This window comes from Benincasa hispida, chromosome 10 (assembly GCF_009727055.1).
Source record: "Benincasa hispida cultivar B227 chromosome 10, ASM972705v1, whole genome shotgun sequence".
Classification (NCBI taxonomy): domain Eukaryota; kingdom Viridiplantae; phylum Streptophyta; class Magnoliopsida; order Cucurbitales; family Cucurbitaceae; genus Benincasa; species Benincasa hispida.
This window is the reverse complement of record NC_052358.1, coordinates 61,005,344-61,021,063: the sequence shown is the minus strand read 5'-3', so window position 1 is coordinate 61,021,063 and position 15,720 is coordinate 61,005,344. Positions and strand designations below refer to the sequence as shown.

Here is a 15,720-nt window from a genome sequence, read left to right as displayed (position 1 = left end):
TTAAGTTTTGCCTTTTTAGAATAAAACTTTAAATAAATAACTCGAACCAACCCAATCAAAATATTTAATGCTTGGGTTGGGTTGAGTTCATTTTTTAATAAGAGCTATTTGGGTTGAAGAAATTTATAACCCGAACAATTGGATTGGGTCTAAAAATTTTTTCAACCAAACCCAACCCATGAACACCCCCATTTTATAGGATTAAGGATCATATTGGGTGATTTTTTATTTTTTCTTCTGGAATGTCTAGATATTGTGTATTTGTGGTTCTAGAATGTTTAGGTAGAGTATATTTGTGGTATTCAAGATGTTTTTTAAGTAATGTATCTTTGCATTCTCGTTTGAACTTAATTTTGTTATTTTAGAGTAATTTTATCATTTACTACTTAGTATTTTATATTATATAAATTTGTTTTTCTATTTTTATAATTTTGAAATAATTTTGTCAAATGAAACTTTAAAATTGTTATTTCTGTTGTGAGTCCCCTTCTTATTTTTAGGTGTTGGCCCAACTAAAGTATCCCATTGTGGGCTTTGCCAAGGCGATCCATGAGAATCTATCTCCCATTTTAGGAATTGGCATGCATTTCTCTGAGAAAATATAAAGCAAAGAAGAAGAAACGCTAGAAAATTTCCAGGTCATTGAAGAAGATGGGGGTCACAAAGGAGCAACTCGAATCTACTTTAACCTCTAAGTTGAATCCTCAGCATCTGGTATGCTTCTTCTTCACGCTCTTTCTCTAATTTCTTCTTCATCTCATCATATCATCTTCGATCTTCCTGTTCTTATCACCTGGGGTTTTAACTGGCATGCTGTTCTTGCTAGTTTAACTTGTCTAACTCTTATTTTACTTCATTGCTTTAAATTGGGGTTATGAAACTGAGAAGAGCTTTGACATTTGATTAATTGGACTAAAGCTCTGATGGGTTTGTTTATGTTTCAACTTCTTTTGTGCAAATTGATTTTTCAAGTCAAATGGGAAAGGTTATCTTTTCTGATGCAATGGATGCTTTTCCTCTGCTTTCTGTTTTTACTTGTTGATCATATAGTGTTTGAGTGGTGAATATGATAGCCTTATGGAGTATGATATTCATAGGGTCCATTCACAGTGAATTTATTTAGGGATCATTCATTTTTAAAGAGGCTTTTTTTGTTCAATTGGCATGGTTTATTTACCTTTTGTAATGATTTTGGTTTTAGTGTGGCTTACTGATAATTCCTCTGCCTTGTTCTCTACTTTTAGAAATCACCTTTTGAATTAATGCTCAAGTTTGAGAAACAAATTAAGTTTTTTCAAACAAAAATGTTGTTAATGAACAAATTCATTTTTTCAGAAATAGAAACCTAAAAACGAAATTGTTATCAAATTAATGTTGAAGCATATTGTTACTTGGTGATATGGATTTGTGATGTTGACTATTGTTGGATTACTAGGCGAACACTGTGTGAATCTTCCATGAAATGTGTCTGGACTTAATACTAGAAGTTCCGAAATAGGAGTAAAACCTCAAAACTGAGGACTGCTTTTATGAACAAAATATTCTGGGTTTTATATGCAGTTGATTGGAGTCTGAAAACTGAAAGTATAGCAGCAACTTAATAGGAAAAACAAAAACGGAGTCACCATGCTCATGTCTTGAAGGGATTTGCTGTCAATTTGATATTTAAGCAAGAGTCCTGAAGTTTGCCAGATGCTCATTGATTGTGTGCAATTAAAGGGTTTAGAGAAGTGAACAATAGTATACAATTTTTTTTTAGTACAACAAACGTGGGATTCAAGATCTAAACCAATTGTTAAGAAATCGACAATCAAAGATAAACAAAAAAAAGTAAACAATAGAAAATTGACATAGAGACCTACATAGTTCACTAATAGTACGTTAGCTACGTCTATAGGCAAGGGAAGATAACAATTTATAATTAGAGAGAAAATATCATATGACAGATTCAGAGTCATCAGTAGAGTTAGAGAGTTTATGTAGCGCACTCATCTAAACCCTAAGACCAAAAGCGTAAACAGTGTAAATAACATAAATATGAATATAACTCCCCCGTGCTTGGACATTTGGAGCATTAGATAACAGATTCAAGGAAGAGAGTTAGTGCCTTAACCAATGAGCTATACTCAAACAAAGAAGTTATATTTCCTTGGAGGCTATTCTTGTTCTAGTCCTTACTAGGCCAATTTAAACAAACACAAAACTTATCTACCATCTCACACTAATAAGTTGTCCAACATGAAGGTCCAGGTCAGCTTGGTCAATTTTTTGCTCATAGTGCTAGAATTTTCTTAGTAGATATACAAATTCTATACATGAGGGGGGTGTTTGGTTCACTACTTTAAAAGTGGGAGCAGCCTAACCCATTTTTGGTTGACAGTTTTGCAAACCTAGGTTTGTTTCAATACCACTTATTCTACTCCTAGGTTTGCTACAGTTTTTTACCCTTACTCCCTAGGTTTGCTACAGTATGTTATCTTGAATCTATAGGTTTGCTACAATATATATTTTTCTTTAGTCTCTCATTTAAAATGCATTAAATTTTTAATAAAACATATTAGTTAAATAACAAATTTGATTAATGGTAATTTGTTGTACTTCAATGATTGCTCATAGTGTCGGGACCCTATTTTTTGTTTGAGACAACTACTGCAATCTGTGTAAACCACACACAAACACACAACCGGCTACATCCCAACCTCTTCATCAAAAATAGGAGAGAGAATACCAACTTTTCAGATCAAGAACAACGATGTCAAAGCTAGTATAGCATGGGCATATTTGTTCTCCTCTCAAGGAATGTGACATATGCAGAGTATTAACAACTTCCCAACAAAAAGAACATCCACACAATAAAGACTTCAATTTCAGCAAGTCTCTCCTCATTAAGAAACTTAATAACATCCAACACACCAGACTCAACTATCAAAGGCGGATTTTTTTACGGACTACTCAAGCTCAATAACTTTCAAACACTCCGCTAGAGTCTCAGCTTCCAGAAGATTGATACCTCATTTTCTTTTTCTTTCTTTTTTTGGGGTGTAAAATTGCAACCTTCCAATAATACTTGACCTTCATAGTCACAAACAATACACCGAAGCCCTCCTCTGCCTCTTCCATTAGACCATGTTACATCAGCGTTCAGCTTCCAATTATCAGCCATTGGCAAAGACCAAAGGGGATGATTGGAAGGAGCGAGAAGGGGGAGGGCCGAAGCTACTTGGACAACTTCCCTAAAAGAGCTTTCGAAACCATCAAAATCCCCCAAGTGTTTTTCAATCTTGATTCTTATAGAGTCGGAATCAAGAACTCTCTTTTGAAGCAGATCTCATTCTGTAGATTTCATAAGCTCCAAAAGATAATCAACACACAATCCAGCTCCTCAAGTGCGTACGAGGACCTCCAAAGATCCCAATAATCCAAAATAGACCACCAACTCTTGCCAACGCCAAACAAGCCAACAGAAGATAGCAGGAATCACAGACTTTCCAAAACTTACACTCTCACATGATATGTCATATCGATCCATGTGAGATCTCCCAAAAAAATGGAGCAATACAGAAGAGATCCCTTTAGAATATAAATTACATATGGTTGGAATAAGGTCATTAAAAATTCTCCAGCGAGTAGTTTTGACTTTCGATTTGATCCTTGCCCCCACAAGGCCTTCCACAGCTTAGAAGGCTCAACACCACAAGAGGACAAGAGTAAGGTAACACTACTCAGCTTAACCCCTAAATGATAGGCACTTGTAACTGTAAACTGCTCCCTTTTATCAAATTTCCAAAAAACCACATCATCAATCTTCTTAATGCCAATTGGGATATTGAGAATGTCGCACACATCCAAATGGAGGAACATGTCCCTAATGAGGTTCTCGTTCCAGGATCCCCTGGCATTGAGAAGAAAGGAATCTATCTTGTTTCTGGCCTTGTCACAAACCCAATTCGGTTTTAAATTCCCATCCTTCAGAATTCACAGGTCGTCCTTTGTCATAATATGGCTACCATTTCTGCCCCTCCACCTCATTTCCTTAGCAAACGGATATCTATAACTCTACCCCACAGGATTCGTTTCCAAGTATAAGTGGGTTATAACCCAGCTTTGCCTTCATGAAGTCCTCATTACAGATATACCTCCCCTTCGAATTTTTCGCTAGAACTTTTAAAAGCATGGGGATTACCCATAACCATGTAATGTAACTTTGATGAAAATACCAGTGAATACAGTATATGCAAGTTTATTTCCTTATTACACCATCTGGGTATATCACTTAAATTTCTCTCTTGTTTACTTCATGTTAGAGAAACAAGCAAAATCAGCATCTTGAATCACTAATTATTTCCTTGTTTATTTCAGGAGGTAACTGATACATCTGGAGGGTAAGTTCCAAACCACGCATGATGAAAACTTTATGATACATTTCTATGGTCATTTTCCCAAAACATAAAACAATCTCTGTCTCCACCAGATGCGGGGCGAGTTTCATAGTTGACATTGTCTCGGAACAATTTGAAGGGAAAAGGTTGCTTGAGCGACATCGGTTGGTGAATGCTGCTCTGGAGGAAGAAATGAAACAGATTCATGCTCTCTCCATCAAGAAGGCTCTGACCCCACAACAATGGAAGCAACAACAAGAAGAATCTGAAAAATCAAAACCTACAGTTTAGAGCATGATTTATAAGTAAGAGCCATTGATGGTAGTATAAATAAAGCAGCATACCATGTAGCCACTACAGTAATGGTGTAATTCTGATTCTGCTGTACTTGTGTATGAAAATTTTTTGAGCTTGTACCTTATATCTCTGCTTCAGATATACTTTTGAAATATTAATCTAAACATAACTCAACAATTATGGTATCAATAACCATTTTTTTTTTTTATTTATTTAAGGTGGAAAGGTTAAGTCTATGATGGTAATGCCTTAAAATTGAAAACTTTTGAACTTGTAATTAAATTCTAAAAAATGAAATTCTTTAGGAAAAATATAAATAAAGAAAAAGGAAATATGAACTTTTGGTTATAGTAGTTTGACACTGATATACTCGTATTAGTATTAAATTTCTAAATTTCTATTATTGATAGTTGATCTATAAGTGATAGAAATCTATCCATAGTAGAATTTAATTGGACATGAACTTGTTTGAATTTTATTTGTATTGACGATCATTGATATGCTTCAATACATATTCTATTTGTATTGAAGTCTTCGATGATGGTCATCGATAAATTTCATTACATGTATAATTTCATTAATGAGATAGTCGTTGATATACTTTAATATATATAATTCTATTACTTAATTAACTTCAGTCAAAATGTTGTTATCATTCTGTAAGTCATAATGGACATGTAAATTTTCGTCAATTGTATGATTATGTTACAATGATGTAATATTGGTGATTAACTTTTTTAGTATTTATTGATTATTAGTAGTTGAATATGATTGTTATACATTTTTATGTGTTTTAGAGATAGACATTTGTTGTGATTTTAGGTCTATCACTAATGTGTCCATTATTGATAGCTCAATTGCAAATATTCACAGGTACTATTTAAAGATTTCTTTTTTTCCATTCTACTTAGTTTTGTTAGTTTTGTAAATTGTCCATATTCACATGTTTTGTTTTTACTTAGTTGAGTGGTTATTTAGTTTATAAACGTGTATAAGAGTAACTATGGTAGTGCGATTGAAGTCTATTGGTGATAAGCTTCTGTCGCTAGTAGATGTTTTATCGTTAGAAATCAATGATAGGGTACCATGGTAGATAGACTTCATTCACATTGCACAATTATCATATAGTCTACTTTGTATATCATTGATAGATTTTAGACAAATATGTTTTTTTTTTTTTTCTTTCTACACTTCCTCACTTTCTTCCTCCAATTTTGTTTTTTGTTTTCTCCATCTCTTTCCTTGATAACCCAACAAAGTATTCAAAGTAATTGATGCTATCTCTTTTTCCAAAGAAACCATAAGAACACAAAAAAAAAAAAAAAAAAAAAAAAAAGTTGTAAGCATAGATTCCGATTACCAATAGAATTTATCATTAATATCTCATATCATTAATCTGTAGTAAAATATTAATGATAGACTCTACCGTTAATATGCATCTATCACTGATAAACTAGTGATAGACTTTTATCACTAATAGATAAGTCTTTCAATGATATAAGTCTATTAGATAAGTTTTTCAATGATATAAGTCTATCACTGATAGACTTTGACTGATCATTTTATACATTTTCTATAAATTTGATGTAAATTGTGTTATATCTCTACAAAATATTTTATATTATCTACAAAATACTCAGATTTTAATTTGGACCTAATGGCTACATCTGCAAACTACCTCTATAATTCAACTAAAAGCTACCACCAAATCATAAAAGTTCAAAATAGTGATGTTTCGGGCTTATAAAGCAAACAATAATGTTGCTAATGAGATTACTCGGTGTGCGCAATCTCAAATGCCTATTCACAAATTTGAGAATTCAATTTTCTTTCTTGGTTATTTGCTCGTGTAGAGCAAGATAAACTTTTGTGATTTCTTTTAGTTTGCTACTTCTAGAAAAACATAAAAGTTCAAATCTTTCATTTTCAAACAATAATTAAAATTTTTGTTTAAATCTAATACAAATCCCAAAAAAAAAAAAAAGTTTAATCTCGAGCTTTAAATTTTTAAATGTCTATATTTCAGTTCATAAGATCAACCAATTTAGTTTTTCTCATTATTCTACTATATTTGCCTCAATCTAGAAGGTTTTGAATACATGTTTGTATTTCCAACCTAAACATGATTGCCTAGGCCAGGTAAGTATTATCCTTCACTTTTGTTGTATTTTGGTATAATTTTTAAACATCCACTTTTGACCTTGTACTATTAAAAAAAATAGCATTTTGGTCTGCCAATAATCGATTGTTTTTTTTTTCCTTTTAAGTTAGTAGAGATTTAAAACTCCAACTTCTTTATCGATAATACAATCACATCTTAATTGGTTAAACCGTAAAAATTTGATGTCCACAACAACCCTTATAGAAAATCAACTTTCGATCCTATATTTAGCAATGATTTACCAAATTTAACCCGACTTTCAATTTCATCAAATTAAATCATTTTTGCAATTTTTATCTTCAATTCAGTTTAGACTAAATTTACCCATATTTAACAAGTAATAGAACTCTCAAAACTTATTAATTTTAAAGAAAGTTACACAAAATTGACTTTGTTTAAGACTTTTTATATATTCATTTATTTTTGGATTCTAAGATAAAAATATAAGTACATGTTGTCCATAAAAATAAAAGAGCAACAAATCCCCTGCAGTTTTCTTCTAAAAAAATAGTAATTATTTTATTTTAAATAATAAAATTATCAAAAATATCTGCGCACCTAAGAACATGAAATATAAGTTTATTGTCATACCCTAAACAAAATGGGTAAAAAAATAGAATAATTTTCAAATAAAGAAAGATGAACCAACTTATTTATGAATATAGTAAAACGTTATTATCTATTAGTGATGGAGCACGACAGACCTCTCTAATAAATATCTACCAAAGTCTATGATGCAGAACCAATGACATTTTACTATATTTTAAAAGTATCTTCTACCATTTAAAACAATTCCTAAAAAAAAAAAAAATAAAGAACCAACACTTAGATCAAATGCATCAATTACTACCTCAAATATGTTATCTAACAGTTGTGAAAAAAAAAACGCAAAAAGAAGAGAAAAGGTGCGAAAGTTGCATAAATAAGTAGCAATAAATCGAAAAAATTATTTGATGAAATTATCTTAAAACAATAAATAACAGTTGTCAACCAGCAAAATTATGCATCTCAACCACTATTCAAAAGTCAACAATTATACATCAATCACTCTTTAATAATTCAAGACCAACCTGTTACACACCCACAATCACAAATGCCAGACTTTCTTTCCTTTTATATAAATAATATATATATATGTATGTATGTATGTATATATTTCTAGAAAAATAAAAAGTTGATATTAAAGTGAGGTCAACAAAATGTGAAAGTTGTTATGATATGCAAGAAAAATCATGAAAATAAAGAATTCATAAGCATTAGTTAATTTAATAAATATAATCCAAGCTTACTAAAGTAAAATATTGATGGAACCCTCATATCAATATCAACCTCTAATATATTTTAATATTTCTCAATTGAAGATTCCAAATTCATAGATATTTTCAACAAAAATGTCAAAATATCTATTGAAGGAACCCTCATATCAATATCAACCTCTAATATATTTTCAATATTTCTCAATTGGCCCTTCCAAATTATGGATATTTCAACAAAAATATAAAAATGTCAATGAGAATTTTACTTCACCTACTAAATTAGTTGGGGTCCATAGGCTCCAATCTAATCTAGCTTTGTGAAAGTGATAGGGGGAAGAATTAAGAAGCACAATTGAAGAAAATGTAAATATGAATATGATGAGGCCCTTATAAACCTTCCAAGCCAATAATAAAATATCATTTTGCATAGCAAGTTTATGACCGCAAGGAGCAAACTGACTAATATTTGTCTTACAATAACTATTAACATTAATGTTCTCGAAAAAAGAAAGAACTTGGAATAGGAAATAGGAGAGAAAAAGGGAGAAGGATAAAGAGTAAAAAACAAAAAAAAAAAACATCACAATCATCTCCTACTAGAAAAAAAGACATGGTTGCATCACAGATTTGGCAAAGGCAGACAAGGGAAAGATTTTGGAAGGAGAGTTGATTTTGCCCAACAACAACATAAACATCCAGAGGGTCAATTACTTCTTAACCCGTCAATACGCAGTAGAATTACGAATCTCAAACTCATAGCAGTGGGGGAAAGTAATGGGCATATGAATGAATGACCTCAGAAATATACCCTCCTTCCATGGACCCGTATCCGTGCTCAACCGAAAGAGTTCACATTACACATGACACAAAAAAAGCCAACTAAAGGAAATAACTCACCATTCAAAGCACATATTGAACTTAGAAGCACTTCCTGTGGACGATGGATGGGCCAGATTCGTCGTACTCACCCTTTGAAATCCACATCTGGTAAAACACACGAAGTATCGGTTAGTGCCAGAAATGGAAACAAAAGAGAGGTTAAGAGTGAATGTAGAGAGCATCTCACCTGCTGGAAGGTGCTGAGAGATGCAAGGATCGATCCTCCAATCCAGACACTGTATTTCCTTTCTGGTGGTGCAACGACCTTGATTTTCATGCTGCTGGGAGCAAGAGCTGTGATCTCTTTGCTCATACGGTCAGCAATACCAGGGAACATGGTAGAACCACCACTGAGAACAATGTTGCCATACAAATCTTTTCTGATATCCACATCACACTTCATAATTGAGTTGTAGGTAGTCTCGTGAATTCCAGCAGCTTCCATTCCGATGAGGGATGGCTGGAAAAGAACTTCGGGGCATCGGAATCTCTCAGCTCCAATTGTGATGACTTGTCCATCAGGCAGTTCATAGTTTTTCTCAATTGAGGAGCTACTCTTAGCAGTCTCAAGTTCCTGCTCATAGTCGAGCGCAACATAAGCAAGCTTCTCTTTCATGTCACGGACAATTTCCCGTTCGGCAGTGGTTGTGAACATGTACCCTCTCTCAGTGAGAATCTTCATCAAAGCGTCAGTTAGATCACGACCAGCAAGGTCCAGACGGAGGATAGCATGGGGTAGAGCATAACCCTCATAGATTGGCACAGTGTGACTAACACCATCACCAGAGTCGAGCACGATACCTATTCAATAATTCATTAAATTTTTATCCAAATCAAAGGCTAAGAGTCCCAAATTTAAGATGAAAGCAGGAAATGGCTGTGAACCTGTTGTACGACCACTGGCATACAGAGATAGAACGGCCTGGATGGCAACATACATGGCAGGTACGTTAAAAGTTTCAAACATGATTTGTGTCATCTTTTCTCTGTTGGCTTTAGGATTGAGAGGAGCTTCGGTAAGAAGCACTGGGTGTTCTTCTGGTGCAACACGAAGCTCATTGTAGAATGTGTGATGCCAAATCTTTTCCATATCATCCCAGTTGCTGACAATACCATGCTCAATGGGATATTTCAAGGTAAGAATACCTCTTTTGGATTGGGCTTCATCACCAACGTAAGCATCTTTCTGGCCCATACCCACCATGACACCAGTGTGTCGAGGTCGACCAACAATACTGGGAAACACTGCCCTGGGAGCATCATCACCGGCAAATCCAGCCTACAAATTACAATTTTACTACTTCAGACCCATTAAGTATTACCAGCCTCAAGGAAAAGAAAACGTACCCAGTAAAGCAGCTATAATTATTGAGAACGTAAGCAGATCTACAACAAGAAAAACAGCTACATGTATTAAGGTCAGTGATTATACCTTCACCATTCCGGTTCCATTGTCGCAAACAAGTGGCTGGATATCCTCAGCATCAGCCATCTTTTATAGATACTGAAAAGTACACACAAATGAACAAATTATATCCTGGAATACGAAGACCATCTGTGCAATGCATTGTTGAATTGGCAATAAGATAAAAGAATAAAACAGACAATCCACTTTGTAATACAAGGACCAGAATAGAAATCATAAGCGTCACCACCTAATAACACTTTCCAAAAAATCAAAACGGAAACTACTAAAAAGACTGGAATTTTACAGGAAGAAACGGATCAGCTTCAAAACGAAGGTTGATTCTTGGCAAAGGTGATAGGCAAAATCTAGAACATATACTCCACTGAAAAAGAAATACAGGAAAACGAGAAGCAAACAGATGCAATGGAGGGAACTGTAAGCAGCACGATTTTAATGTAAGAATCCTATTAGTTACGTCAGCAAATAATCGATCCTCAATCCATAACATTTCAATATCACTTATCGACAGAACAATGCAAGTAGTAGCTGAGATCTTTAATTGAGTTTCTCCACAAGTCCAATCATGCAGACCAATTGCATCTAGAAAATTACATACGAATTCTGATAAATACAAGATCTCAGCCCCAGTACCACAAAATTTCAATAACAACACGCACAAGGTCAAAGATCAGCCACTGAAACTTCAGAATCTAATTGCAAATGCCGATAGAAATGTCACCGAATCCTCGCAAACCAAACAGATTCCAGAACAGATAAAAAAAAAAAAGGAAAATAAAGAAAAAGCATCTCTTACAGCAGTAAACAGCATTACGATTTACAAATCACATGATTCACATTACAAAACTCAGAACTAAAACAAACTACCGTTTAAAAAGAGAATCAAAGAGATAGAAGCTAAAAAAAATCTGATGATTGATAAAATGAAAGAAAACAACCAGATCGAAGCTCATAAGAGTGATAAACACACAAAAAGAAATGGCAACAAAAGCAAATCGAAATCTGAATGAGAAACAGAAAAAGAGATCTAAAAAAAACCAGATCGAAAGAGGAATCGTACCTTAATAAGTGAAGAAAACGAAGAAGATAATGAAAATGGAAGAGCCAAGTGAGGGAATCGACGGCCAACTCTCCGATTTCAGGCTCAGTCTCTCTCGGTTGCAAAGGCGAGAAGGTGAGATCGAAAATGGAGAGAAGGAAGGAATGGAAGAAGGGAAGGGAAAATGAGAGTATTTATATGGGAAAAAAGAAATTTAAAAAAAAATAAAAAGAAATGAAAAACATGAAATGTAAATGCAAATGCAAATGTAAATGAAATTCCGATGAAATGAAGAATTTGGGTGAATGATTTCGACCACCGGTAAAGATAGGGTGACCTGGATGACAGCCTTTTTCTTTCCCTTTGCTTTTTATTTTCATTTTCATTTTCATTTTCATTTTCATTTTCTTCCTCGAGATTTTAATTCATTTCCTTCCCTTATTTCATTTTCATTTGTCAGAATTTCCTTTCTTTTTTACATTTTAATTTTGATCCATTTACTTGAATTTGTTAAATTTCTGCCCAATTTTTATCCATATTTTAACATGTTCATAGGTTTAGTATTGATATGAGGTGTCGCCATAAGATTTTAATGTTTTCTATACCTATGAGACTTTTATATCAAGAATAAAAATATAATCTAATTAATTAAAAGAATTTGCAAGGGTGGAAAATTTAGAATGTATAATTGGAAGCATGTCTTTTATGTATGGAAAATTGTAGATATGACAAACTTTTCAAATGTGATGTATTATTATTTTGTATTCCAATTTTTTCGTTTTAACAAAACCATTTTATTCCTATTTGGCTGCAACAGAAAGAGAAAAAAAAAAAAAGAAAAAAGTAGATGAGGAGAGGCTTCACGCGGCAACAGGCAACGATTAGACGTGCGATGAGGCTGCAGTGAGGTAGGCGGAGCGGAGGTAGGGGCAAATGGTGTGGATAGTACGGTGAATGGCGAAAGAGAGATGTTGGGGGATGGGGTCTATTGCATGCGAAAAAAATATTAATTTTTAGTACTTTATAATTTTTTTAAAAAAAAATATTTATAAATAGAATATCAGTCAAGTGCGTCAACAATATAGATATGTGCATCATTATCAAATTTATCAACAGTATACCAATCAAGTATATCAATAGTATAAAAGAGTGTATCGTTATCAAGTATATCAATAGTATATTTGTCAAGTGTATCATTATCAAGTATATCAATAGTATAAAAGAGTGTATCGCTGTCAAGTATATCAGTAGTATATTTGTCAAATGTATATTATCAATGCATCATTCAAGTGAATCAAGTTTATTGGTAGTATAAACTAGTTATGATTGAAAAATTTATCAACATTATATCAATCAAATGCATCATTATCAAATATATATCAATAGTATATTAAGTATATAACAATAACCAGGGTATTTGAGACATCATCTTTTATATGTAGGTTAGGCTTCGTTTTTGCGATTTCTACACTCAACAAATGTGTGGGCTACGGGTCTAATTATTGTAACTTATTTTTCCTTTTTGCAAGCAGTCCATTAATTAATTAATTAATATCAACCATTCATTACTATTTATATTAATTTATTATTAAATAGAAGGGAAAATTGCAAAAACCACTCATAAAATATGGTAGTAGTTGTAATTATACCCTCAAACTTTCAATTATAAAAATTGGACCGTCAAATTTATACAAATGTTAGAATTAAACCTTAAAACTTACATAATTGCAGGAATTGTAATTATTGTAGGTTCACTTTTTATCATTTGGGGTCTAGTTCTACAACCATTGTAAGTTTAAGGGTCTAATATTAACACTTGTAGAAGTTTGATGATCCAATTTTTACAATTAAACCATGGTCCAACAACTTCTCAGCCCAATAACCAATAGCCAATATTTCTCTCTGCTAAACCGTTGCAAATCACTACTGTAAACATGTGGTCCTTTGTTTAGATTTTGTAATTTTTGTCTTTTGTACAACCCATTGGCTATTCATATTCTCTGTATAAATGTATACCTAGATATCTGTAAATTCATTCATTGGGAAATATACAAGGAATTAATTCTTCAGGCTACTCTCTCTGCTATACTTAATATAGAATGTGTATTTGACTTGGTATCAGAGCCTATGGCAAACACCTCTTTAAATTCCTCCACCAGTAGCAGTCAGTTCACCAGCCCCACCTATAATAGCCCGCCGCTGAACCAACTCCTTAACCAGATCACCACGATCAAGCTAGACCATGGGAACTTCCTTTTTTGGAAGAATCTTGCCTTACCTATCTTGAGAAGCTACTGGTTGGAGGACATCTGACCGGAGAAGATGTGTGTCCTCCGATGATAACTAAGCAAGGAGAATCAGTCACAAATCCAGCTTATGGAGCTGTTACGCAGATCGATCAACAACCAGAAGGAATGTCGGGAGCGTCTAGCTTGTTCTCTGGTCAAGCTGTCACTATAAGTCCGCTGTATCAATCTTGGATTGCCAATGATCAGCTTCTTTTGGGGTGGTTATATAACTCCATGACTGTAGAGGTTGCAACATAAGTGATGGGACATGAGAGTGCTTAGAGTCTGTGGAGTGCAATCCAGGAGCTCTTTGGAATTCAGTCTCGAGCTGAGGGTGACTATCTTCACCAGGTATTTCAAACTACTCGGAAAGGCTCAATGAAAATGAGTGATTACCTTAGAACAATGAAAAACCATGTTGATAACTTAGAGCTTGCTGGCAACCCGATTCCACGTCGGTCACTAGTATCACAAGTCTTGATAGGATTAGATGAAGAATACAACCCTATTGTACCCATAATTCAAGGAAGAGCATAAACAAAGTGGGTTGATCTGCATTCGGAGCTACTAAGCTTTGAGAAACGACTTGAACTACAGAACACTAGCAAGGCAGCCTCTCTAGGAAGTGCTTCTTCCTCTGTCAATCTCACAACAAGCCATAACAACAATCAGTCTCACAATAGAAACAAGTAGCAGAACAACCCCAACACTCGACCTCCATTTCAAAACAATGGACAAAGAGGAAATGGGCATGGCCGAGGCAAGGGTTGATGGAGTGGTGCCAATAACAACATACCCATTTGCCAAATTTGCTTCAAACAAGGCCACACTGCCCTCACTTGTTACAAACTGCTCAATAGGAATTTCACTTCTTATCAGAATATACCACAGAACAACAGAAGTCAAGCTCCAAGGTAGATGTTTGATAACCAACACCTACCACTCAATCAAGCCCTGATGGCAGCCCAAACCAATCCCTTCTTGGCCATTCCTGAATCTGTTGCAGATCCTATATGGTACATGGACAGTGAAGCTTCCAATCATGTTACTAGTGATCCAAATAACATGACCTACTCATTTGAATATGGAGGTACTGAAAAAGTGACAGTAGGTAATGGAAGTACTTTTCCTATTTCTCATATTGGTTCTTGTTCCTTAGTGACAAACAATTACTTGATTAACCTAGAAAATGTTTTATGTGTACCTGAAATAGCAAAGAATCTAGTTAGTGTTTCAAAATTAGCTAAGGATAACAAGATGGTTATTGAATTTCATGATGACTGCTGTTTTGTTAAGGATATCTGTACGGGCAAGGTGGTGCTGAAGGGGGACTCAATGAAGGACTAGATAGATTGAAGGCAACGAGAGCCGTTGGCAATCTAGTGAAGTCAAGCAGTCTCTACTTTACAAAGGATGGTAAAATAATGGCTTGCTCTATTGTTGCTCAAAGTAGTAGTGCCAATGTAGTTGTGTCCAAGGAAATTTTGCATAGAAGACTTGGACATTTGTCTTTAAAAGTCACGAATGATGTAGTTAAAATGTGTAAACTACCAGTGAAAGTCAATGAAGCTTTATTTTCTGTGAAGTATGTAAGTATGGTAAGTCTCATGCTCTTCCCTTTTTAAACTCCTCATCTCATGCATCCTCACCTTTTAATCTAGTACATTCTGATTTATGGGGCCTTGCACCAGTAATGTCATCTGATGGTTATCGTTACTATGTTCACTTTCTTGATGATTTTAGTAGATTGCTTCGATATATCTGTTAAAGTTAAAAAGTGACACCTATGCTGCCTTCTCTCACTTTCTTAATATGGTGAAAACTCAGTTTGGAACCACTATAAAAGTTTTTCAATCAGATAATGGAAAAGAATTTAAAATAATACACCAACTATGCAATACTCTAGGAGTTAAATCAAGACTGTCTTGCCCCTATACATCTACACAAAACGGTAGGGCCGAAAGGAAACATAGACACGTTGTTGAAATGGGTTTA

The 15,720-nt window shown here is 34.1% G+C and overlaps 2 protein-coding genes across 2 annotated transcripts; one reads left to right on the top strand and one right to left on the bottom strand.

The window, feature by feature from the left end:
* Nucleotides 1–576: 576 nt before the first annotated feature.
* Nucleotides 577–4,868, top strand: LOC120088658 (protein BOLA2). Its single transcript, XM_039046072.1, has 3 exons — nt 577–714; nt 4,360–4,382; nt 4,472–4,868. The coding sequence occupies exons 1-3, from the start codon at nt 652–654 to the stop codon at nt 4,668–4,670; spliced, it is 285 nt and encodes a 94-aa protein (XP_038902000.1). The 5' UTR covers nt 577–651; the 3' UTR covers nt 4,671–4,868.
* Nucleotides 4,869–8,461: 3,593 nt separating this feature from the next.
* LOC120088657 (actin-7) lies at nt 8,462–11,616 on the bottom strand. Its single transcript, XM_039046071.1, has 5 exons — nt 11,459–11,616; nt 10,405–10,476; nt 9,858–10,251; nt 9,160–9,773; nt 8,462–9,077 (listed from the first exon to the last, which is right to left on the bottom strand). The coding sequence occupies exons 2-5, from the start codon at nt 10,462–10,464 to the stop codon at nt 9,012–9,014; spliced, it is 1,134 nt and encodes a 377-aa protein (XP_038901999.1). The 5' UTR covers nt 10,465–10,476; nt 11,459–11,616; the 3' UTR covers nt 8,462–9,011.
* Nucleotides 11,617–15,720: the final 4,104 nt, after the last annotated feature.